Source organism: Alosa sapidissima, chromosome 20 (assembly GCF_018492685.1).
Source record: "Alosa sapidissima isolate fAloSap1 chromosome 20, fAloSap1.pri, whole genome shotgun sequence".
In the NCBI taxonomy this organism is placed as follows: Eukaryota; Metazoa; Chordata; class Actinopteri; order Clupeiformes; family Clupeidae; genus Alosa; species Alosa sapidissima.
In genome coordinates, this window is record NC_055976.1 from 11349567 (window position 1) to 11375535 (window position 25969).

The following is a 25969-nucleotide window of genomic DNA, read 5'->3' on the forward strand; positions in this document are numbered from 1 at the left end:
CCAGTAAGGTTCACTGTACCTGGTGTTTATCACCCAGTGAATCTAGTGTTTACTCTGCTCTTTAAATAGGCCCCTTTCCTCAGTCAGTATCATGAATTAAAAGCCCCCCCCCCCCCCCCCCATCAACCTATTTGTTTTATTTGTTTTTATTTTATTATTATTTTTTTATTTATTTAATTCTGTGTGTATGTCTCTCTCTCTCTCTCCTCTTCCATTCTCATTTCTTCATTATTATTATTATCATTTTATTTTTGGTTGTTTTCTACCTGTCTGTATTGTCACATTGTCTTATTTCATGTGGTTGTAAGTTTGTGGCATTTCTGATACATTGATTTCGCTGAAATGTATTTTCATTCATGCTTACGCTTTTACTGTGTCAATGTATATGCAATTGGTTGTGTGAAACTCAATAAAAATAATTCAATATATAAATAGGCCCCTTTGGTGAAAGAAGATTCTGTGCAGAAAATCACAGTAGAGGTCAAAGGTCAAACATCTCACTGGACCTCACAGAGTCGGGTGAAGTTCAGCCCAAAACCTCTTCCTGTATCCTTCATCCAGACAGATAGACCCATATACAGCCAAGGCCAAACAGGTATGTCCACACCGACTCACAATGCACAGAGGTACATATAAATATGTATTGAGTACATATAAACATACATACAAAAGCAGATTCTCACACTACTCTTGCCCACAGTGCATTTCAGAGTGGTCACCATGGACACCAACTTCATTCCACTCAGTGGAAAGGTGAGAGACATTTCTAAACTACCATGTGTCCTGAGGTCAAACAATCCATGCGAGGCTATGCAGAAGCAGCGAAAGGATTGGTCAGCTGTGAATGTTGAGAAACAAGAGCAAACAGAAGTGGCACGCATGTTGAAACTGGAACTGATTTTGGACCCCATAGTGTTATACTTACTTTTCTGTAACAGAGATAAGTAGGTTCATACTGTGAAATATCCCTTTGTTCTTATAATTAGACAAGTTAATTTTGAGTTTAACAGTTATAGCATTTACCCATATTCTTAGGGTGCCTGTGAAACTCAAAGTTATAGCTTTTAACCCTGAACGGAAATCATTTAGTCTAGCTGTTGAAACAGAGGGAGAATTCTAGGTCCTAGATGCAAGCAGCCTTGGACCGTAGGCTACTGATCAATGTGTTGATATTGAAAGATTAGCACCTGTGGCTAATACGTTTGTGTTTAGCGTGAATATCTGGCACACGTTTTTAGCCTTGAGTGTTTACTCATGTGCTTTACACCTGGGCAACTGAACGTATCAGTCCAATTAACTCAACCAAATATATGATTTTAAAGGCATCCTATAATAAGCAGGATAAACACACCCATTTCACCCACCCAACAAAATAAAAGTAAAAGTGATTTGTATGACGATGCTGTTAATATGATTTTCATTTCCAAATTGTGTTTGGTTTGTTCGGAAAAGTGTGTCACAACTCATTCATGTATGCTCTTGTTTTTACAGTATGACCGCATATCCCTGGAGGTAAGAACAAAATCCTCTTGATGTTATGTAGTTTTCTCACTCTTACTTTCAAATCTTGAATTCATAAATTCAATCTTAACATGTTATTTTTACAAAGAGGACATTGATTGTTCTCTCTTTCACTTCACAGGACTGCTCTGGCAACATCATTGGTCAATGGCTTGATGTGAAATCAAGTCAGGCAGTCAAACACCATCTCAGTCACATGAGTTTAAAGTGAAAAAATACGGTATGTTTGTTACTTGTATCCATACATATCACACACACACAGTTTTTATAAAGGATAATGGTTTAATATAAATAATTTTTAAATCATCACATTTTGTACCCATGAAACATCACTGACACATATATTGCACATGCCTAAAGGCTTCGGAGCACTTTTGAGGTCAAGTTTGGTTCAAATGCAATAACACCACAATGTAAAATCCTGCACACAACAACTTTTGCAAAGCATCTCTGGACAGGGACAAGTTTTAGCCACTTTCTAGTAAATAACTTCTTTCCATTTAGTTTTGCCATCATCATCATCAGTTATGAAGCAGAAGAGCTCAGGCTGGAAGTGTGTGCAAAGTAAGTAATACATTATAATTAAGATATAATTATAAAAAAGAATTTAAAAGGATTTTTTTTTTTTTCATAAGTAATTACTTTATTATTTTCATTTTTTCATCAACGTTCTGAATTTTTGGTCAATGAAACACCGGGGCACATGAAACTTGGTGGGCATGTAGCTCCACTAGACCTTTATGGACAGTGAACGTTACCATTACCCCACCTCCACTCAAACACACACTACTACCCCCCCCCCCCCCCCCACACACATACATGTCACACCAGAATATTAGGTTCTTAATTATACCAGCAATTAATTTCTCCACTGACAGGAAAAGGACAGCAACTTCTATAATTTAAGCAATTTATTTGCTAACCAATTATTCACAATGATAAAATAGGTAGCATGATAAAACAAGATACAGAAAGGCAGCTTCATTGGTCAGTTAACACTATAGCACAATTCATCCATTCAACAAGATTCATCAATTCATTATTTTAAATTCATAATCCAAATCCAGTCTCACATTAGTCTAAAAAAAATCAACCAAGCTTAAAAATCCTGAATATAGAATGCATTGAAGAAAGTTCGGTAGTCTATAGTCAAATCCCAAACCGTGTTCAAGTTCCGTTGTCTTTATAGATTAAGAAAGAAAGAAAGATTAAGGGTCTGGCCACAAACAATGTAATGGCCCAACTCGAGGGGCGGCACCAAGCATGTATTTGAAAATCTCACCGCACGCAATTGGATAACACTAGACCAATGTTTACTCTGAATGATTCCGGACTTCGACGCAATTGGATAAAACTACGACCCATGTTTACTTACCTCCAACGTTGCAGCGCTGTAGTCATCTGTTTAGCTCGCCTTTGGCATGCCTATATCAGATACACTGATGTGATTGGTTCCCCGCGATGCAAGTGGCAAAAGTAACGTGAATCATTACTCATTGCCAGTCTCTTGCAGACAGAATTCAAATTGTGCTCTTGCGAGAACTCTGGATTTCCAGGGTAACAGGCCGCAGGAGGGAATGCTGGGCTTCCTGAGTGCTGCTTCAAACCTAGTGAGTCGCTGGCTGGGAGGTGGACCGGACGGCGCATGCGTTTGGACTTCCGTGTTTCGAGTTTTGCTCCGAAGAAGACAAGGCAGTTTGTTTAATGCGATATTTAATTAAATTGGTTGTTGTGCATAAACTGAGTTGTGACTGGGTCTGAATTTAGATTGATAGGATGGAGGAGGGTGGTGGAGAGGATGAAGGGATGAGTGGGAGCGAGTCATGGAGTGTATATACTCAGAGTCAGGGACATGGTGGAGGAGGCAAAGGGAGAACAGCTAAGAGGGCACTTGAAGTGGAGGAAAACGATACAAGAGTTGTAAGAAGGAAAGTGACAGAAGAGGACGGGTATAAGGTTGTGATTAAATTTAAAGAGGGTAGTGATATACAGGACGTAAGTCTCTCTGCCTTAACGAGTGGAGTAAAAAAATCAGTGGGTGAAGTAGAATTGGCAAAAGTGCTACGCGATGGCAGGTTGTTGATTAAGTGTAAGGACATAGGACAACGAGATAAGGCTATGCGAGTACAAACAATCTGTAAAAAGGAAGTGAGTGAAGTGAGAATGTTTGGCGAACACCAGAGAGCGAGGGGGGTAATATCAGGAATCCCTTTAGGTGAGAAGTTAGAGGAACTTAAAAAGATTATTAAGGGAGGAACAGTAGTTGAGATTAATCGTCTTAAAATGACGAAGAATGGTGAGAAAGTTGACAGTACCTTAGTACTCCTGGAATTTCAGGAAGGGGTGCTGCCATCTAAAGTGATGATAGGGTTTATGAGTTTTAGTGTGAGGGAGTATATTCCTCCACCCGTAAGATGCTACAAGTGTCAGAGATATGGACATATTGCAAGAGTGTGTAAAGGAAAGCAAAGATGTGGAAAGTGTGGTGGAGATCATGAGTATGGAAAGTAGATAGTGCTGAGAGGAAGTGCTGTAATTGTGGTGGGGATCACACAGCAGCTTATGGGGGGTGCCCAGTAAGGAAAAAGGCAGTAGAAGTGCAACAGATACGTGCAGATCGAAATCTTACGTATGCAGAGGCAACCAAAGTGGTCAACGAGCAGAAGAAAGAAAGCCCTGTAGTGAGTTACATGCAGGAAAGGGATAAGGATGTGGTAGAAATCAATACAGAAAAGTTGGTTCTGTTTGTAGCATATGTGATCAATTGTTCTGAACAAGCAAAAACAAAAACTGAAAAAATAAAGATAATAATGAAAGCAGCATGTAAGTTTTTGAATGTGAAAGATTTGTCTTTTGAAAAAATTCAAGCAGGTCTTGTTCAAAGTGAGGTAAGTGAGGGAACATTGCATGGAGCTCTAGATCCACTATGTTAATTTTGCAATGGAATGCTAGGAGTCTTATTGCAAATGGCCAAGAACTTAAAGGTTTTATTGAAGACTTAAATGATAAGCCAGATATCGTATGCATCCAGGAGACTTGGCTTAAGTCTATTTTAGACTTTGTGATAAAGGGGTATATAAGTTTAAGAAGGGATAGATTAGAGGGAAATGGTGGAGGGTGTGCTATTTTTCTAAGACAAGGTTTACAATATAGAGAGTTAAGGAAGGGAAATGAGTGGGAGTTTATTGCAGTGGAGGTATGGACAAGTGAGGGAAGTGTTAAAATAATTAACTTTTATAATCCATGTAAGCAACTGGAAATTGGGCACTTGGAAGACATTTGGGGTGAGTTAAATGGGAAAGTTATTTGGTGTGGAGATTTTAATGCACATAGCATATTATGGGGAGTAAAGGATGACAGTAATGGGAGCATTGTTGAGGAATTTATGGAAGAGAAAGAGCTAGTGTGTTTAAATGATGGAACTGGTACAAGGATAGATGTAGCAAGGGGGAGAGAGTCTACAGTAGACATTACACTAGCTACAGTAGCAATAGCTAGGAAGTGTAGGTGGGAGGTAATGAGAGAAAGTACAATGGGAAGTGATCATTATCCTATACTAATTCAAACAGAAATGGAATTGACTGTGGAAAAGGTAGTGAGGGAGGGGAGATGGAGGTTGGAAGAAATCAGTGAGTGTTCTTTGATGTGGGTCAGAGATGATCAAAAAGTTGAGGAGTTAAATACAGAGATAAGTAGCACTATAATTCAGGTAGCAATAGAGGCTATTCCAAAGTCTAAACCCACAAAGTTGTGTAAAATTGTGCCATGGTGGTCAAAAGAATGTGGTGAGGTAATACGGAAAAGAAATAGAGCTTTTAAAGAGTTGATTAAGACACATCATTTTCAAAATCTAGTTGAATATAAGAGACTACAGGCAATAGTGAGGCAAACAATTAGGAGATATAAAAAAGAGTATTGGAAAAGGTTTTGTGACTCAATTGGAAGGTCAACACCAGTGGAGAAAGTATGGGGAACTATAAAGAGAATGAGAGGCTGTGGGAAAGAGTTTGGTTACCCAGTAATGAAGGATGGCCAAAATAGTGTTACTAGTAGTGAAGCTAAAGCGGAGCTAATAGCAAAGACACTAGTAAAAGTACATAGTTCTGAAAATTTAAGTCAAGAGGAAAGAAGAGGAAGGGAGGATACTATTGCAAGATATGGGAGTATCAGTCAGGAAGGTGATGGTGAAGATGGTAATGCGTTAAATAGATTATTTACAATAGCTGAACTTAATAATGCCTTAAGGAAGCTGGGTAAGTCAACTCCAGGAAGGGATAGTATCTGTTATGTCATGCTAGAACAGTTAAGTGATAAAGGGAAAGAGATGTTGCTAAATTTGTACAATAAGGTATGGATAGAAGGCACTATTCCAAGAAGTTGGAAGGAGTCTATAATTATACCTATAAGGAAGCCAGGGAAAGATCCAACAGTTCCAGAAAGCTATAGACCGATTGCTTTGACCTCTCAGATGGGGAAAACTATGGAAAGGATGGTCAATGATAGAATGGTATACTACCTGGAGACTAGAGGTCTGATCAAAAATTATCAGAGTGGGTTTAGAAGAGGAAGAGGAACAATGGATCCTATGGTGTGTTTGGAGAGTCTGGCTTTGACATGCCCATTATTCAGAGGAGATATGGGGTCAGGAATGTCAGCATTTAGCATTTATTCTCATCAACAACTCAATAGCCACATTTAGGCCTACTGTACATGGACACTTTTAATCCGATTAGAAACCGAATAACGCCTCAATCGGAATAAAAATTCTCTTCTAAAACTGATAATTCTGGTCCTTGATTGTGATTGGCTGAATCGTGTTCGATGCCGTTGTAAAATGCAGCATAAACATACACCTTGACCGCATTTCGTTCTATATTACTGCGCTACCATAACTTGATACAAAAGTTAAAGTAGTTGCGTCTCGACGTTGCTTGGCAACCATTCAGATAGAGGAAATATATTTCTTGGCAGAAGAGTGATTATCTATGAATAAATAATTCCATTTCTAGTTGCTGTGCTTTTACTTTATGAAACGTTGCCAGGTATTTATAGTAACAGTTTTAGAAAAACAATAAGCCACTCGAGTCCGTAGGTTACACTGATTCTACTGCAGCTAAGCTGGGTTTTAGGCACTCCGCTAGCACGTCATCCCCAACCACGCCCCTTAGCTGTTGTAGAATCAGTGTAACCTACGGCCTCTCGGGGCTTATTGCTTAAATATAAACACCTCAATCAGAATAAAATGCCTGATCCAATCCGAATTGTAATGGGAATGGGTGGTGTAGTCCATTCCTTTTCCGATTGAACAGCCATTTATACGCTCAATCTGATTAGGCCAATGCCTATTGTGGAGTAGTGAATGCACATTAGAAAGGAGAAAGGGCAGCAGAACTGGCTTTCATTTTGCCTTATTGATATTCATCTCCAAATATAACCAACAGGATACCAGAGGCAGCTAAACTACAAGCGCTATAATGGAGGCTACAGCACATTTGGTAGAGGAGTAGGAAACACATGGTGAGTTGAACCCAAGCAGTACAGTCAAGCCCATGGCAACCAGAATCATGACATGAATCAAACTGAAATCATGTAAGTGGTCAGTGTGTGGAAATAATTTCTAGAAGCTTTGCAACAGCTAATGAATGTTCCTTTTTTGTTTTTGCTGTTGTTAAACTGTTGATGTTGAAATCGAACCACCAAATGTTGAAAATACCAGCTGTTCAAATGTAGAAACAATGTGTTAAGAAAGGCTTGGGAACCAATATGTTAAACTACTGTGTGAATTAAATTTACTATCACATTTTGCCTTTTAAAATAACCTTGTATGAGACAACCCAATATTTTGTTCCAGGAAAAGACCATGACGTTCTTAAAGTCCTACCACAGAGGGACACCCCCACCTCCAGCAGATCTCCCGGTAAGGACATTACTTGCCTGGTTACTGGTCTACTCGCAGGTTTAGATCTTGTTTACATGTATCTAGATTTGTTAAAAATAAGGTAAATATGGCAAAAAATAAATCAAAAAGCGACTCAAATCAAGAATTCATAAAGCTCATACTTGTGGACCGACGACGAGGTAGAACTACTTTCTCTTAGGCCTACGTTACAGTATAAAGTGTCGAAAGTTCAGGAGGGCACGGATTACATGCTACTAATAGCCTATAAATCAGTAGCTCTCGTCCATGTTCATTTGAATGAAAATTAAACAACAAAACAAAAAACTAAAGGAAACAACAAACAAAACAACAAAATGAAAATGAAACAACAAACAAAACAACAAAATGAAACGTGGCGATTTTCTAGGCTGATCTGACACGGAACTATACTCTCATTCCAGTGTATTAATCAAGGAACACCATGGGCAGCAGCACAATGATGCTGTAGCACCTGAAAATAGTCCCTGTAGGCCAACTTCCAGCAACAAGGTTGAGCTGCAGCAGACAAATTGGTTAGTGACTGGATTATTACGCCTAAATGAGGGTATAGTTCTATGTCAAATCAGCCTAGAAAATCACTACGTTTCATTTTCCGCTGGTCTTATTACACTATCTTACTTGAGAGGAGAGATTTCCGGAAAATTACCGGAAATCTTAGTCACTTTTAAACGTGATGCTAGCAGGCGAGATGCTAATGGTCTAATCCGATAAAAGTGGTATCGCCAGACTCCGAGAACGGCTGGATGAACTGGAGAAAGGTAAAAATCAATTGTTTAACTCAAGGGGAGGTGGAAAATGAGTGTAATTCCCCAAATGGTGGAATATTATTTTTAGACAATCTTAGAGATAGAGACCCAAATTACAGAACAATAGTCAAGATGGCATAATAATAATGTGTGAATAACCTGTCTCTGTAGAGTAGCTGGTAAGTAGATGGCTCATTTCCAGACTGTGCTTCTACTCATCTTGGCAGCTATCTGCCTAACATGATCAGTCCAGGACAGAGTGTTACAAATGGACAGTCCTAGAAGCTTTAACTTACTCTCCTGCTTGACTGGTTGACCAGAAATCTGCAGATCAAGCATAGGCTCACTGGTTAGACTATTTTGTGATCCAAAGACCATGCTCGAAGTTTTTGATAGGTTTGAAACAATTCTATTTGCTGTAACCCACTTGACCACTGCATTCAGATCTTGTGACAGAACAGACTTAAGTTTACAGCATGTAGATGCAGAATAGTATAGTTTAGAATCGTCAGCATATAAAACCATCGTGGATTCTTGAATAACAAGAGGTAGATCATTTGTAAAAATTTGAAAATAAAAGCGGACCCAAACAACTTCCTTGTTAGCCTAGAAATTTAGACGCACCCTAGCGGCAGCAAATTACATTTGCTGCCATGGCTAGTCTAGCAACTCTCCGTTGGCTTGTGAGCTCGAAAAATTAAACTTCTCTCAGGCCGATCAAATCGTGTATAGAGTTGTTAGGCGGGCTTAACATAATGATTGATGGCATAGTTGCAACGGTTTGGCTTGAATTCCCTGCTACTTGAAAACAAATAAGATAATGTTGCTGTTGGTGAACAGTTAAGCTTTTATTAAGTTGGCAAAAGTTTGAACTAGCCAACTAGCTCCGCTGGTGGGAAACCATGGGACTCATAGCGCTGTCCTATTGCGTGCAGAGGAAATTTGAAAGACAACCGATTATCCCGCCCCTCGGACTGAGCACTGTGAACAGTGAGTGCCCAGACCCTACATTTTAAGGGTCTGGCTCCTCAGGCTACTTCCTTGAGGCAAACCATAGTCAATGTTAATGCTATTGGACATAGTACCATTCAATAAAACCTGTTGAGTTCTGAATGGTAAGTAATTCTCAAACCAAGAGATTGCCATAGGTCCAAAACCATAGTGTGTAAGTTTTTTTTTTGTTATTTAAATTTTTTTATTTGCAAATATGACAAACAATAGCTCATATGGTACAGCTTACAGAAAACAAATAAGGTCAGACATTGACGTAACAGTTCAGTCAAAGCATAAATTATCCTGGTCACAAGGAATGTGAAAATGAAAAACAAAACATGTTCAGACTAAGCAGACAAAAGCACAGTAGTATTAGTTAAGTAAAACAATCAAACAAAATATCAGCAAATTAAATAAATATGGCATGAAAAATCCAGTTATAATCTCACAATCAGGCTACTAGTTGGAAGTCAGGTGGGCCATAAAGTAATCCCAAATCCCCAATGTCCCCGGTTCTTTGCCCCTTATCCTGGCCAACATAACCTCATATGATGCTGTCTCACTCATGAGGAGTTTCCACTCCTGCATTGTTGGGTTTATGGGTGATTTCCAATGTCTCAATATAATTCTGGCAGCAGAGGCTATCCCAACCATCACAACTGAATATGCACTTTTTGTCAGGGTTGGCGTTTCTGTTTTATCTCCCAAAAGGCATAATCTTGGAGATATTGGCAAGGTTACCCCTGCCCACGTCCCCAAGAACTCCAGTATGTTATGCCAAAAAGGTTTTACCATAGAGCATTCCCATATGAGATGCAAAAAGGTACCCATCCCAGTTTTACATTTCCAGCATGTGTTGGTACTTATTAGTCCTATTTTGAAAAGCCTATTTGGCGTCCAGTAGTACCGGTGCAACATTTTATATTGAATAAATTTCCCTCTAGCTTCCTTAATATATTTACCATTCTTAGTTAAAATCTGTTTCCATGTATCCATGTCAATTGTGCACTCAAGGTCTCTCTGCCAAATTATTCTCAAGTTGTCACATATGCTACTGGTTAAATAAATTGAGTTTTTTATAAAATGTTGACGCCTTATGGTTAAACGGGTTGTCAAGATAGTCAACAATTGGGTTATTTACTTCACCTGACTGAAACTTTTTCATCACACAATATCTGATTTGTAAGTATTTCCAAAAGTCTCCTGTCTCTTCCAATTTGTACTTATGGACTAATTCAGTGAATGACATAAATATACCATCTTTATAAAGGTCACTAATTGTATTTATTCCACTGTCTAGCCACCTTCTCCAAAACACTTTCTGCTTCCCTATTTGTACTTCTGGATTGAACCAAAGTGAGGCATAAGGCTGTTTGTAATGTGAGAGTTTGTGCATTTTATTAACCTTTGCCCAGACCTCACTAGAGTGCTTAACAATGGGATTGATCTCCTTTACTTTATCCTTCCAATGTTGGGATATCACATTTATAGGATGAAATGGTGTAGCAAGAGTCTTCTCTATAGTGGCCCACTCTAAGCCTGACCCCGTTCCTCTCCAATGGTTGGCAATCTTAGCCATTTCAAATGACAGACTATACAGTCTAACATCAGGCAGGCCGAGCCCTCCTTTATCTTTGGGCGCACACATTTTACTCATTTTAAATCTGGGCTTCCTCCCTGCCCAGAGAAAGTCCCTTATGTGATTATCATATTGTTTAAAAATCCGACCAGATGTGTTAAGTGACAACATCATAGATATGTACAGTAGTTAAATTGTGGCGCTATTACCATTTTAATAACATTAACTTTACCCCACAGACTAAGATTTAATTTTCCCCATTTTCCTAGATTTGTTTAGATTTTTTGAAGAAGTGGTTCAAAGTTCAGAATTGTAATCTCACTGAGATCTGGGCATAACTTGATGCCCAAATATATCATGCCCTTTGGAACCCATTTGAAGTTGTATTGTGTCACTACTTGCGGGTGACCGTATTTAGATATTGGCATCGCTTCCGACTTAGTCCAGTTGATTTTATAACCTGATAGCTTGGAGTATTTACCAATGGTATTCATTAGTGAAGGTAAGGAATTTTGAGGATCACTAGTCAGAAAGAGAATATCATCCGCATACAGCATTAGCTTATGCTCACTTCCACCACCCTCTACTTGATGTCAGGGTTTTCTCTTATGGCCACTGCCAGAGGTTCCAGTGCAATTGTAAATAACAGAGGCGAAAGGGGACAACCCTGGCACGTTCCTCTGGAAAGTTTAAAGAATGACGAGGTTAAGCCATTTGTCATGACTGCAGCTTTGGGATTGCTGTACATTATTTTTATCCACTTATCAAAACCAGGACCAAAACCAAACCTTGACAGGGCCGAGTGTAAAAAATCCCACTCAACCCTGTCAAAGGCCTTTTCAGCATCCAATGAGATGGCAGCCACTGGTACTGTACTGGAACAGTGTGACCACATTAAATGTATAAGCCTTCGCAGATTGTCGGTAGAAGATCTGCCTTTTATAAAGCCCACCTGGTCTGTGTGGATAATGTATGGCAAAACCGTTTCAAGCCTTAGGGCCAACACTTTGCCCAGTATTTTACTGTCAACATTAATGAGGCTAATTGGTCTGAAATTAGCAAGATCCGTATGATCTCTACCTTTCTTAGGAATCAGCTAAATAAGAGCTTCATTAAGAGATGGTGGCAATGTACCAGTGTCAAAACCCTCATGAAATACCTTAGTCAATATTGGAGTAATTATATCTATATATTCTTTATAGTACTCTACTGGGAACCCATCAGTTCCAGGTGACTTCCCTGTTTTCATAGCTCTAATAGCATTTTTCACCTCTTCCTGGGTTACTGGTTTATCAATAAAATCTGCCTGCTCAGCAGATAAAATTGGGAGGTTTATATTTGTGAAAAAGTCCCACACTGCTGGTTTATTTGGAGTAATAGATGATCTATACAGATCCTCATAAAATTCCTTAAAGACATCATTGACTTCCTTAGATGATGTCACAAGAGAGCCCCCTGCTCTTATTGCTGGAATTGTGTGAGCAAAGTTTTGTTCTTTGAGCTGTCTGGCTAAGAGTCTACCCGTTTTCTCCCCTGACTCATAAAATGTTGTCTTAAGTCTAAACAAGGCATGTTCTGCTTTTTTATTAAAAATGTCATGAATTTGAAATTTACATTTGCAAATATTTTTAAATAAGCTTTCAGAATAATGGTTGGCCAAATCTTTTTCCATGTCATGTAATTCTACTTCCAATTTCTGAATTTTATTAATATGTTCTTTTTTCCTTCTAGAAGTTTGTGCAATAAGTTTGCCTCTAATGTAGGCTTTAGATGCCTCCCAAACCATCGCAACGCTATCTGTGCTTCCCAGATTGATCTCAAAAAATGAGGATAGGTCTTCTGCAAGTCCTTTAGAAAATACTTCGTCTTGCAATAGGGACGTATTCATTCTCCATCTGCCCCGTCTAAGTTTATCTGAGTGGATATTTGCACATAGTTCAACAGGTGCATGATCTGACAGGGAAATAGCATTAATATTACTATCAATAACTACATTAATCAGGCTCTGGGAGATCAAAACAAAGTCTATTCTTGAGTGAGATTTGTGGCAATGTGAGTAGAATGTGTATTCTCGTTTACTTGGATTAACCAATCGCCATACATCAATCAAACCATTGACACCAAGTTGAAAAATCTACTTTTATCAAGGGTCCCATCTAAGACCTGATTGAAATCACCTGCCAAAATAATTTGTCTTTGCTAATTTCCCAGTATAGTGTTAACCTCATGAAAAAAGGAGGGATCTCCTTTGTTAGGAGCATAGATGTTGCACAATGTTAATTCCATACCATTTATGAAACTGGTCAACATAAACATTCCCTCTACAACAGAGGAGAAAACACAAAAAAGTCTCCAACAACTAACTGGAGTTTCCCATTAAATCTGTCCAGGACTGAGGAAAAACAAAAAACAAAATCTGCCTAGGTCCGTGGGTTGTCCGGTTCGCCCACTAAATCCCCAGATAGCTACACAAGTATTGTCCAACCCCACCATGACTCTCTCAAACTCTCCACATAGATCAGCCTATAGCTAGAGTTTTGCTCCGAACCTTTAATCTCCGTCTGTCATGTGCGGCTCAATGAATTTAACAGCCTCTGACGCATCTTCAAATGTTCGGTTCTTCCCGTTCACTTCACGTTCTTGTCACGAAGCAGATGTTTTGCTGCAGTGAAAGTTTTCCTCCTCTCAGCTAGCTCCTTGGTCATGTCAGGGAAAAGGGAAAGATGACGTCCATTCCGTTCAGCTCCACATTTTTCTCTCGCGACTTTAAGCACTTTGTCTCTCGCGGATGAGCGCAGAAATCTTATCATTATCAGTCTAGGAGGTTGATCCTCATTCGGACGAGATCCAGGAGATCGGTGTGCTCTTTCGACCTCGAACTCGTTATCAGTGTCCAAACCGAGACCTTCTGACAACAGTTTTTCTATGCATGCCGACATCTTGTCCCCCTCAATGCACTCTTTCAGACCTAGCAACCTGACATTATTGCGGCGGCTTCTATTTTCCAAATCTTCCAAACGATTCCATACAGTCTCTATGCGCTTACTGTGTAGATCGCGGTCGTTTACCAGTTGATGACTGGTGTCCTCCATGTCGGAAATTCGGCCTTCCGCTTCTGTCAGTCGCTCTTGCATAGCATTTACTGTATTTTTCAATTCCGCTGTAGTCTCTTTAATTGTTAACACATCGGATGCCACTGTGTGAAGCGTCGTGCTCATTTTAGTCACTTCAGCCAAGAGACTTTCCAAACTAGCAGTCTGCAGTGGTTGTCGTTTTGGGCTAGCATCGCCTGGCTCCATAGCAGCATTCTTTGCTCTTGTATTCTTGAAATATTTTGAAGATGTAGCCATATTCCAGCAGATTAATTGTCTCACGTAGTTGAGGGTTCGGTAACAAGATATTTAACTTTGAAATAGTATGGATAAATGATCGGATTAATTTGATTTAGTTAGTGGGGTTTAGGACAACTTCTACTGAGCAGCCATCTTACTCGGCATCCCACGTGACTCGGTGTGTAAGTTTTTTAATCAACAACTTTTGGTCAATAAGGTCAAATGCAGCGCTGAAGTCCAACATGACAGCACCAGATAATAATGAATTGTCAGTCCCCCTTAACCAATCATCAGTCATTTTTACCAAGGCTGTGCAGGTGGAATGACCCTCTTTGTAGGCATGTTGTGCATTACTTATCAGATCATTCTTAGATCATTCTTATAATCATGGATTTGGTTATACAATCCTTTCTAAAATTTTACTCAGAACAGGTAGGATTGTTATAGGTCTACTGAAAGGTCCACTGAAAGTAGATTTTGGGTCTTTTGGTATAGGAATAATTTTTCCTTCTTTCCAGCGTTTAGGAAAGGTTCCATTTGATAGACAAGAATTAAATATGTGACAGACAGGAAGAGCTATATAATCAACAGCTATTCTGGATAATTTACCATCAATACAGTCTGTACCAAAAGAGTTGTCTCTAGCAATGGACCGTAAAAATGTTTCAACCTCCTTGATTTCAACCAAGTTGAACTCAAAAGTACAATGTTTGCTTTTCATTATGATATCATCAATGAGCCTACATGATTCATTGTTTACATTTGTACATAAGCCCCCCCTTAAATTTTAAAATAATTATTAAGGTAATTTAACATATCCATAGGCTTAGAAATAAATACACCATTATCAGTTTCAATGAAGGATGCAGAAGCATTAGTACTCTTTCTCATAATATCATTCATCACCTTCCATAATTTCTTACTGTCATGTTGGGCTCTATCAATCCTTTGCCGATAAAATTCTTTCTTTTTTACTCTGTTCACTTTCGTAACTTGATTCCTTATTTTACAATATGCACTTTTATCATTGACTGAACCAGACGGCATATAGTGTAAACAAAAACTTTTCTGAAAACTGACAGGCGCATGTGCACAATGCTATTTTTGAAAACGGAGAGAGTGAAATATCCGTTTATGAAAATAGCCGGCCACGTGTAAGCGTAGCATAAAAGTCTGCGTTTGAGGGAGCTAAAACTCTGTTTATGTGTAAAAGAAAGGGCCAAACGCATACAAAGGTATGCGTTTATACAAATATCTAAATACGTGTAAACGAGCCCTTAGTTTCAGGATCTATTCTCAGGCCTATTTAAGCTCTATTTGCAGGCTTAGGTTCTATTGGGCTGGCTTCTTAGAATCTCTATTTCTCAGGCATTACTAAGGAAGCTGAGTCTTTCTGCCTGTCCTTATGTCTATATTTTAAGCCAATGCACAGGCTCTATTGCAGAATTTTGTGCTATGATGTTGTAAAAGAGAAACAGTGATGACTCCATCCACTGTAACTAAAACTAAAGGTCTTTACATCTGTAATAAACAAACAATTAGGGCTACTTCCACATTGTCTTTTATTCCATTTTATATAAAAGCCTGTTACATTATTTTACTTATTTTACACTATGTACTTGACGTTCTTTTAACTATAGTATTAACTGTCCTTTTTGCATTTAAAGGTGCCCTCCCACACATATTTCATTACTTTGTCATAATGTCTGCAACAGGAACCTTTTTGCATTGTTTCAAAAATTAAGCCATTTGATCCTCAACTCTAGGTTCTTGGGCAACATGCATTGTTGAAGTTCTAATCATGCATAGCGCACAAGCCCATTGACATTCAGCCATCCTTGCATACGAAAACTGTCAATGAGCTAGACGAATTCTGTGGGCAGGTCTCAACTGGGCGAGCTCATGAATAGTAATGAGCTCAATCAATTCCACGTCACCCTGAACAGCTTTTGTAATTGGCCTGATTTCTCCGCTTATTTCTTTTCAGTGGCTAGAGCTGACAGAGGAGGTAGCAGTTAATTTTCACCTTCACGACATTACACAAACACATATGGACCTAACATATTTAAAAAATATGTTAGGTCATAAAATGGTTTTGTGTGGCAGGGCAACTTTAATGACTTCTCCAACACCTACACCAGGGGTTCCCAAACTTTTCCACGACAAGGCCCCCCAAATACCACTAGGTTCTGGCCAAGGACCCCCTTGATGTGTTATTAAACCCATCGACAATACTACGGCAAATGTAAAAATACATTAAGCTAATCCTAATAATTATTTTAGCCATAAGCACTTCGCGATGGAGCATACAGTGTGTAAACATTGCATTTGGGGCTTTCTGCTACATGAGAGCTATCATTCTACTATTATTTCCAGTCATTATCATGGAAAATATAATGTTCAGATATGCGACAAATTATTATAATGGCATTGTATAACAACCCTCATAGTAATAGGTATATTTTACATTTTTCAAATGTATTTATTTGTTGCTTTTATTTTTCCTTCCAACTTGCTGCGGCCCCCACTTTGAAAACCACTGACCTACACCACTGCTCTACTGGCCTACACCTTCAGTCTCGCTGGAGAAGAAGACATCCGAGCTGAGCTTCTGAAACACTTGGACAGTGTAGCAACCTCTGATGGTAGGACAGAATTTACACTGTGCCTGAACAGACACACATGAACCAACAGTTGAACCTGCTTCCTTTATCTCATGTGACTTGTGTCTTCTCAGGGTGTTTCCTGCACTGGTCTCAGTCCTCATCAGCGAGCGGATTCTCTGGCAGTGGAGACAAGCTCTTATGTGCTGTTAGCTGTTCTCACCAAACCCACACTGACTGCTGCTGACTTAGGCTATGCTTCCAGGATTGTCAACTGGCTGGGGAAGCAGCAAAATCCATATGGAGGCTTCTCTTCCACACAGGTGCTCCACACATTTTTTTCTTTTTGTCTTCTGTTGTGTTAGTGTGTCTGGTCTTTCTTCCAGCTTCAGTATTTGCCCACACTGAGGGTTTGTGTTCTCTCAGGACACGGTGGTGGCACTGCAGGCTCTGGCTCTGTACGCCACCAAGGTCTTCAGCCCTCATGGCTTCAGCACAGTGACAGTGCAGTCAGCAGGTGGCGACAAACACCAGTTTGATGTGAAACAGCACAACACATTACTGTACCAGGAGACCGCGCTGCAGGACGTTCCTGGGAAGTACAGCGTTGAAGTGACGGGCTAGTCCCAGTTTACATAGTCCCAGTAAACAACCTGAAGCCGGCAGTGGTCAAAGTGTATGACTACTACCAAATCAGTAAGACTCCCTTATAAACCAGAATAAAGTGTGAAAGCAAATCTAAAAGTTTCACTCATAAACCAGTAAGACTACCTTATAAGACAGTATTAGGTCTACATGTAAATACAAATGCAAGACTCCCTTGTAAACCAGTAGGACTACAATCTCTAATTGAAAAGATGAGCAAAGTTTAAAGATTGTAATTAAGCAAAGTTCTCATGTCTGAACTATAGCTATCGTGTTGAATGTGGGAGCATTGAGCTGACTCATCAATGTTTGCACTTACCCATGCACGTCTTACTCTTACCCATAGTGTTAACATTTTTATGACATTGATCCTTAGTTAAATCGTTTGACTTCAGACTGTTCTCTTTGCTCATCACACAAATTAGAGCCCATATTGTTATTCGCAGCTGATTGATGATGAAATCTGTTTCACTCAGGTGATGAAGCAGAGGCAGAGTACAGCTCCCCGTGTGCGTAAGAAGAGATCCTGGTGGATTCAATCATTCTGGTGTGTGTGTGTGTGTGTACTTTATTTTGATTTTGTCACCATGACAGACAGTAAATAGACAGAGATTACATTCCATTAAAACTTCTAATTCATGATGTCTGAATGCCAATGTTATGAGGACTTTCATTATGAACACAACTATATGTTAACAATAAATATTTCCATTCTAACATGCACTATATGGGCAAAAGTATCAGGGATTGAGGTCAGAGTTCTGTGTGCGCCAGTCAAGTTCTTCCACACCAAACTCTACAGGATCTAGCCTGGACTGATGACTTTGTGCCACCCTGGTGGCCATTCTGTGTATTGTTTTCTGTTGTGCTCTGTATTTACCTGTCTGGTCATGTGTCTTTGTCTCCACCCATTGCCTTATATGGTCTGCACTATCTGTCTTGTCAGTTTCCCTCTGTTTTTGCTTACACCTGTTTCCTGTTATTGTCTTGTTGGTATCGTCCAGTCCTCTGCCTGTCTGTTAATTAGTCGGTGTATTTCTGCCCCCCTGTTCCTCTGTCTTTTGTCGGATCTTCTCTCTGTCTTGTCGTGTTTAAGTCCTGGATGTCTGGAATTCTGTACGTTTTGTAGTTAATAGCGATGGGTAAATGAAGCCTCGAGCGCTGCTCAGCACATTTCCCTAATGTGCCGAGTAATGTGCTGAAGCTTCGAAACATGGAAGACAAGGAAAACACAGCGACATCTGGTGGTTTGCATAAATTATAGCAGCCACGGACTAGTGAAAAGAATGCCTACAACGTTCAACACAATGCCAAAGCTTCAAAATGTTCTCATTCATTACAATATGAAATAAATTTGCATTTCTGTTTGTCTCAATTCAATACAATTAAATACGATTAGGCAACATAATCCCGTCACTCGTTATCACGTGAAGATTGGTGTTTCGGTGGAGCCGTGAAATTATGTGTTATTCCAGTCAATGATCCAATTGGTCCTCATCCACTTAACGACCGTAGTAGACACTACTTAGCTTCTGAAGCAGGACAAAGTATTATCAACCTGAACACGCTATGAGCGAGAGTGAAAAGGAAACGATTAGGCGTCTAATTAAACCATACCCTATTGCCCAACTTTCAATAAAGGAAAATATTATGTCAGCCATCATTGTTAGCCTACATAGAAATTATTAGCCTGTATTGCTTTGAAATTACATGATTGAAGTTGAGACAAGATTGCAACGCAGACAAGTTTTAATGTCACTGTTCTAAATTGCAAAGCTTTAGGCTAGGCCTAGGCTATTTCTTCTTTGTTTCTATGTGCAAGACATTATAGATTATGGACATTTTCCAGAAAGAAACGTAAATTCACAAAGAGAAAGCATCCTATACAAAACAGGGCTACCATATAGAAACACAAATTTCGCCTGATTCTTGCAATACAACACAACACATTCCGACACTAGAACGGGTGCCCTGGTTCGCGCAATTCAAAGCCTTTGAATCAGATTCTGAAGCAGTCACGTGGGTGTGTGTCCCAAAACGAACAGTAAGTAATTTAGAGACCTCAGACGAGTCCAGGAAGTGACGTCAATTCCGGAAATAAGTACATAATTTACTTTACTCCATAGCTTCAGACGTCACACTCATAAACCGAGGCCTCGTTTGTCACATGATTTTTATGGAAACGACACAAGCCTCGAACCGGGGCTTCATCTGGCACGCCCCTTTCTACTCGACACAAGCTCTTGTACCTAACTGCAATGTGAGTTTTCGACCATGTTAACCACCTCAAAAACAGGAAAGCAAAAAAGTAGAATAACAATAATAAAGATGAAATATAGCCGCAAGCGGCAGTGGCGGGCCCGAGCACCTGTGGGCCGCAACCCGTGACATTTCGGAATCCAACAAAGCCCCGGCGTGGTCTGTTTGTGAAATGTACATATTTGATGCGTGTGCTATTTGTTTTTGTATTTTATTTTCTGGCACCCAAATTTATGCTCAATCAGTCAAAACATTGAACATTTTTGGCACATTTCCTGATTGGCCAGATGGTGGCGCTATGCTAGGCATTTGAATTCCACATGTCAATGTCATTACAATCATGATATCCAATATTTTGTAAAGTTTCAGATCAATCCATCAAAGCCTCGAACATTTCCTGCTTGGCCAGATGGTGCTGCTATGCTAGGCATGTGAATTACACATGTGAATATCATCACAATAATATCCAATATTTATAAAGTTTCAGATTAATCAGTTAAGGCATCGTCCATTTATGGCACATTTCCTGCTTGGCCAGGTGGTGGCGCTATGCCAGGCAGGCCCATTGGGTGTCTGGATATCATCATAATCATAATATTTATTAACCTGAGAAGTTTCAGACCATTCATTCAATGCACTGTGACTTTATGATACATTTCCTGTTTATGTGGTGAGATATGAAAATCTGAATATATTTCAACATATCAAAAGTCCTGGTAACACTTGTACACACACTATGTAATGAACTTATAGTGAAAGAACGAGCCGAGTGTTTTCAACTTAACGTCTTTACTACGAATCTCACGCAGAATACATTCACACAGGAACTTAAAGATTTGCGGAAACAACGCACACAATTCTACTTCCTGTAATTTCAAACTAGGGGTTAACACAAAGTCCATCCATAGTACAGGACTGTAAAATAATATAAGGTCAGGGCCTAATTGGAAAATAATTCTAAATTCACAACACTTTATAATAACTACACACAATTCATCATTTGTTAAGCCTTTGTTACTTATTAGTTAATGGTTTGTTCATCATTAGTAATTTCTTGTTCATACATAATTTATCATCAGTAAAGCATTTGTTCACACAGTTATAAATGGTTTGTTCATAGTAAATAAGCCTATATCTAAAATATGTTTATACATATTGTTAATACTTAATACCAAAATCCCTTCACAATTTAACATCAGCAACATCTTGGCATAATGTTTGCCAAATTTCACATGAATCTGACAAACCGTCTAGGAGCAGTATGTTAAAATTGATCATAAGACATCAGTGTAATTGTCATTCTTTCTGTTGCCAGTTGGTGGCACTATGCCAAACATGCATTATGGGCATGTGAATATTTTCATTAACATGGTTTTCAATGATCTGTGAAATTGAAAACATTTCAAGCCATGCATGGGGAATTATGTCACATTTATTGTTTATGTGGAAGGGCATTAAAATGAATAATTTCGCCATTTCGTCAAATTACAACATATCAAAAAAAGCTTCACAATTTAGAATCACGGACATCTTGGTGTCATGTATACCAACTTTGACATTATCGGATCAACAATGTCCACAACGCACAAAATCTCAATTACCTCACTTCCCGTGGGCGTGACTAATGGCAAGTTGTTTGTTTTTGGGAGTTACATATACCCACCACGGGATCAGTCACCTAAGGGGCGTAAGGGGGCGCTAGCGAGTCCCTGGGCCATGTCCGGGGCCAAGCTTTTGTCCCTAGCTGCTTTGTGTGACACCTGATGTGTGTGTCAAATTTCAAGACTTTTCGATTATGTTAACCACCTCAAAATATATGCCAACCACGAGAGCAGTCACCTAAGGGGGCGTTAGCGAGTCCCTGGGCCACGCCCGGGGTCAAGCTCTTCTGGCTTCAAGCAAGACTTCCTGATAAAAGATTGGCTACTGCCTGAGTCCACTAGTGCCTGCCAAGTCTTTCCCTTCATCTTGACTGGGACAGTGACATCAGATGACAACAGAGGGGACATACTTGTTAGGGCCAGGGAGATAACACAACCTAGCCTCAGTTACCTTTCTAAGAGGACATTCAGGTTTGATATGACCATGCTGACCACAGCTGTGACAGATGATTACCCTTGGTGTTGCAGCTGGAGTGTGCCTAACATTAGGGCTATTGGGGCTTTTGGAGGCTCTAAACACACGACCACCACCCACTGACTTACCCATGGAAGAGGTCTTCTCCCCTTCTCGAGGTGCCATCTGGTGAGGTCTTCTCCAGGTGTCTTGATTGCCCAACTGGTAGCTCTTCTGCTCTGCCTGGCGGCTACAAAGGTCTCCACCAGGTGTGCTGCCTCTAGTGAAGTCCTAGGCGTACGCTCCCTTACCCACACCTGTAGTTCAGGGTTCAGCATGCCCAGAAACTGCTCCAGTATTATCTGTTCACACAGCTGGTCTTTGGTCTTCATAGCCGGGTTTAGCCACTTCTCAAACAAGTCTCTGAGTCTGGCTTGTAACTCCTTCGCTGTCTCCCCCTCCAGGATGGTTTTGGAGCGGAAACGTTGGCGGTAGGTTTCCACGCTGATCTCAAACTTGTCTAAAATGGCTTGCTTCTGTATATAGTCTCTGCTGTCATCAACGTCCATTGCCACATATGCAGTTCTGGCTTTTCTCTTCAACAGGGGCACAAGGTACAAAGCCCATGTGTCAAAAGGCCACTGGCTGGCTGCTGCAAGTCTTTCAAAAGTCGTTAAATAATGCTCAATGTCTTCATCCTCTTCACAGGGAGACATTTTAGGAGCTATCCATCCTTGCTGGAGGTTGGACGGCAATGCATGGCCAAGACTGGAAATGTTCAAGGAGGAGTTTTGCATCCTGGCCCCCGGGTCTTGCAGTGTACGTGCTTCAGGGGTGGGTATTTTGAGGGTGGGCATGCTGGGAAATCCAACATCCGACTCTCCTCAGCCTCTGTATCTGCTGAAACTGATGCTCCATCGACTTCCATCGCTGGTCTTGTTGTTGAGCCTCTGCATCCGCCCGGTCATGCTGTGCTCGCTGGGCCTCCTGCATTGATATTCCACAGAAAACTCTGTTGGTGTACGGTCACTAAATGTACACATAAATTATTGTATTGTATGGCCCCCCATGAACGAAAGTTCATGACACTTTCAATTTCGTGCAGTTTTGACCATGTCAGCCAGAGATATTGTGATGAAAACACCTAATTTTTTGCTTTTTAATTTTTAACTAGGTGGCGCTATACATGAAATAAGTGGTAATGGTATGGGCCCCCCTATGAACGGAATTCCACAAAACTTGGCATGCATTCAGAGGGTGTCATAATGATCCTACACTTGACATGACATGGTTGACATGGCCCCTTGAGATCAACATACAAAAAAAAGGTGGTCCTCCTAAACCCTACGGTTCTCGAGATATTCACAGAAAACTGTGTCTGCCCTACCCTCCTTTCGGGGGTCCAGTCCAGCGGGGGGGCTGCAGATGAAAACGAAAAACGATGGTTCCATGCTATCCATGTGGGGTTACATGCCCACCAAGTTTCGTGTACCCCGGTCTTACAGTGTCCCGGGAATCCTTGACGGAAATTTGGCCATGCGAAAAAGAAAAAAAAAGAAAAAATCTGACTAAACCTATATGACCGCCACTTCGCTGCACGGCGGTCATAATAATACTTTCAATAAACAAAGCAAACTGACATGATAGTCAAAACAATACATCAATATCACTACAATCAATATTTTTCCACTTTCAAAAAACTCCTGAAGACCCAGGTCTTTAGAGAACAATTACTCTCATAGCAACACTTACAACAAGTCTTACTGATCCTAGCACTCACCAGCCGTTTTAAAGTAACTGTTAAAAACAGCACTCACCGACGCACTTATTCTTACTGTATTCTAATGTTTTTTTTAAACTGTCCTAAAATTGTGAGAATTGTTCTAAAACTTACTGTTTACCATGTTGTTAGTCGCTTTGGTTAAAAAGCGTCAGCCAAATGTAATGTAATGTAATGTAATGTAATGTAATATCAATTTCTGTCAAGATAAGACTATTTGCAGTCAATAAATGTCTCAGTTTAAGCATATAAGACTTACGTCTCTTCACCATTCCTCCCCAATAGACTGAATCCATCCAGTATAAATAGGCCTGAACAATCCCTTCTAATTGGACCAAGCCAATATAATTAAAATAATCAGAGGTGTTTACAGGCCAAAAATATACATAAGCTAACAACAGCACAAAATAACACATAACTAGGAAATAAACTAGATGTACCCAGAGCGGTACAAAATATGACCGCCGCCCAGTCCAGCACATTTTTTCCACAAAAATAAATCACGCTGAAAGGCCTATATGATTCTAACTGTCTCACTAAATTGCATTATCCACACCCAATTCTCACTGGTATCTGCTAGACAACAAGTACCAAAACATGATTAGTTCATAGATTTCACATGTGAAATTCATTTTATACAACCCCACCCCCATCTTGCCTGTTCATAATTCTGAGAAATTCTTGTGTGCATGTGTGCGTGTACATGATTATGTTTATGTGTGTGTGTGTGTGTGTGTGTGTGCGTGCTTGTGTGTGTGCCTGCGTATGTGCCTGTGTTTGTGCATGTGCATTCATGCGTACATATGTCTACTGTGTGAGTATGTGTCATACGTATGATTACTGTCAATGTATGTGTGTGCGTGTGTATCTGTTTATGCACATGTGTCCACATGGAATGGGTTAAGATGACCCCTGGAGGAAAACATACAGAAAAAATTGGTCATCCTAGGCCCTACGGTTCTCGAGATATTCACAGAAAACTGTGTCTGCCCTACCCTCCTTTCGGGGGGTCCAGTCCAGCGGGGGGGCTACGAAAAACGATGGTTCCATGCTATCCATGTGGGGTTACATGCCCACCAAGTTTCGTTTCGGGGGGGGGGGGGGTTGGTAGTTTGCCAGGAAAAATAGGCTTTATTGAAATGGTAAAAAAGTTATTTTATTTAAACGCCTTTCTCTGTTAATGGACAACAGCATACTGGCATTGCATGACACACCGCACAGGCATAGGCCTACATCACTGTCAAGAACATTATGGCTACACTACAGAAAAAATGCGACAAAATGTCACAAACCACAGATTGATACTAACGCAAACAAAGTAACCGTCTACTATCTGACTCAACTAGTCAGGTAACAAAGTTGCTGTAGCCTTGCACCGAAATCGACGGTGAACACGTGAAATATAAAACTGTTGAACACCAACATTAATAAAACTTAATAATTACTGACGCTTCTGACATGGGTGTCAAAACTAGGGATCGACCGATATATCGGCCGGCCGATATATCGGGCCGATATTTGCGTTTTTACGTTTATCGGCAGATAAGCGGCTGCATTCGCTGATAGTTTTTTCCCGCATTATTTACATACAGGCGTCCACGGCAGCTCTGTGTTGCTGGAGACGCTGCAATTCACGTGCAGACTGCCCCTCCCCCACGAGCAGAGTGCTGAAAGCCTGCTCTTCAAGACAATAGTAAACTTTAAACTTTCAAAGCATCTTTTAACTGTTTTACTTAGCTGAAATATTGCCATACACTTTGAAGGTGGAAGCAAGTTTGTGGGTCCAAATGGAAAACACGAATGATAGATAGGTAGGCTACTTTTTTAATGCTTAATGATCGTTTATAAAACTGCTTGCCATTGTATTTAGGGAGCTGCAAATAGCTAAGTTGTAGGCTATCCATATTCATGCAGTAGCTGTTACAAACACTGGTCATATGATTAAGTAGCCTAATGCCAACGTTGTTCCGTGGTATTTGTGGGAGTTTTATTCAGCGACCACCTGGCTGAGTGTTGGACGCGTGTGGTTTGTGTGTGTGTGTGTCTCCCTCCCTGAATGCCTGTTCTATACATGCTTGCCATTGTATTTAGGGAGCTGCAAATAGCTAAGTTGTAGGCTATCCGTATGCATGCATTAGCGGTAGCTGTTACGAACACTGGTAAATCATATGATTAAGTAATGCCGACGTTGTTCCGAGATATTTGTGGGAGTTTTATTCAGCGACCACCTGGCTGAGTTTTGGACGCGTGTGGTGTGTGCGTCTCCCTCCCCCTCTCCTTCGAGCGGGCGGAGTTGCCATCGCAGTGATATCAGAGCTTTAATAATGAGAGACGTGTAGGTTTATCATGTACCAGACATACCGTATGCCTTACTTGTTTAGAGCCGTTTGCTAACGTTATCATTATCCAGTTCAATGGTGGTTCTTTAGCTACCAAACAGAAGTTTGTGTGTGCGTCTGTCTCACTCAGTGGGACACACGCATCACAGCGATATGAGAGTGCTGCGCTACCTGAAGGA

The 25969-nt window shown here is 40.2% G+C and overlaps 1 protein-coding gene and 1 long non-coding RNA gene across 2 annotated transcripts in view; both read left to right on the forward strand.

Annotated features, from left to right (window-relative positions):
* The first annotated feature begins 469 nt into the window (after positions 1-469).
* Positions 470-7439, forward strand: LOC121694837. The gene is made up of 7 exons (XR_006025897.1): positions 470-595; positions 701-753; positions 1492-1512; positions 1643-1741; positions 2026-2085; positions 6963-7038; positions 7373-7439. It is a non-coding gene; the product is annotated as an uncharacterized LOC121694837 (long non-coding RNA).
* A 7057-nt stretch (positions 7440-14496) lies between these two features.
* Positions 14497-25969, forward strand: part of LOC121694933 (alpha-1-inhibitor 3-like) — a 133001-nt gene continuing 121528 nt past the window's right edge. Inside the window, exons 1-4 of the mRNA XM_042075331.1 lie at positions 14497-14541; positions 16097-16117; positions 16216-16239; positions 16652-16754. Of these exons, the coding sequence (XP_041931265.1) occupies positions 14497-14541; positions 16097-16117; positions 16216-16239; positions 16652-16754 (193 nt within the window). The remainder of the gene's footprint in view (positions 14542-16096; positions 16118-16215; positions 16240-16651; positions 16755-25969) is intronic.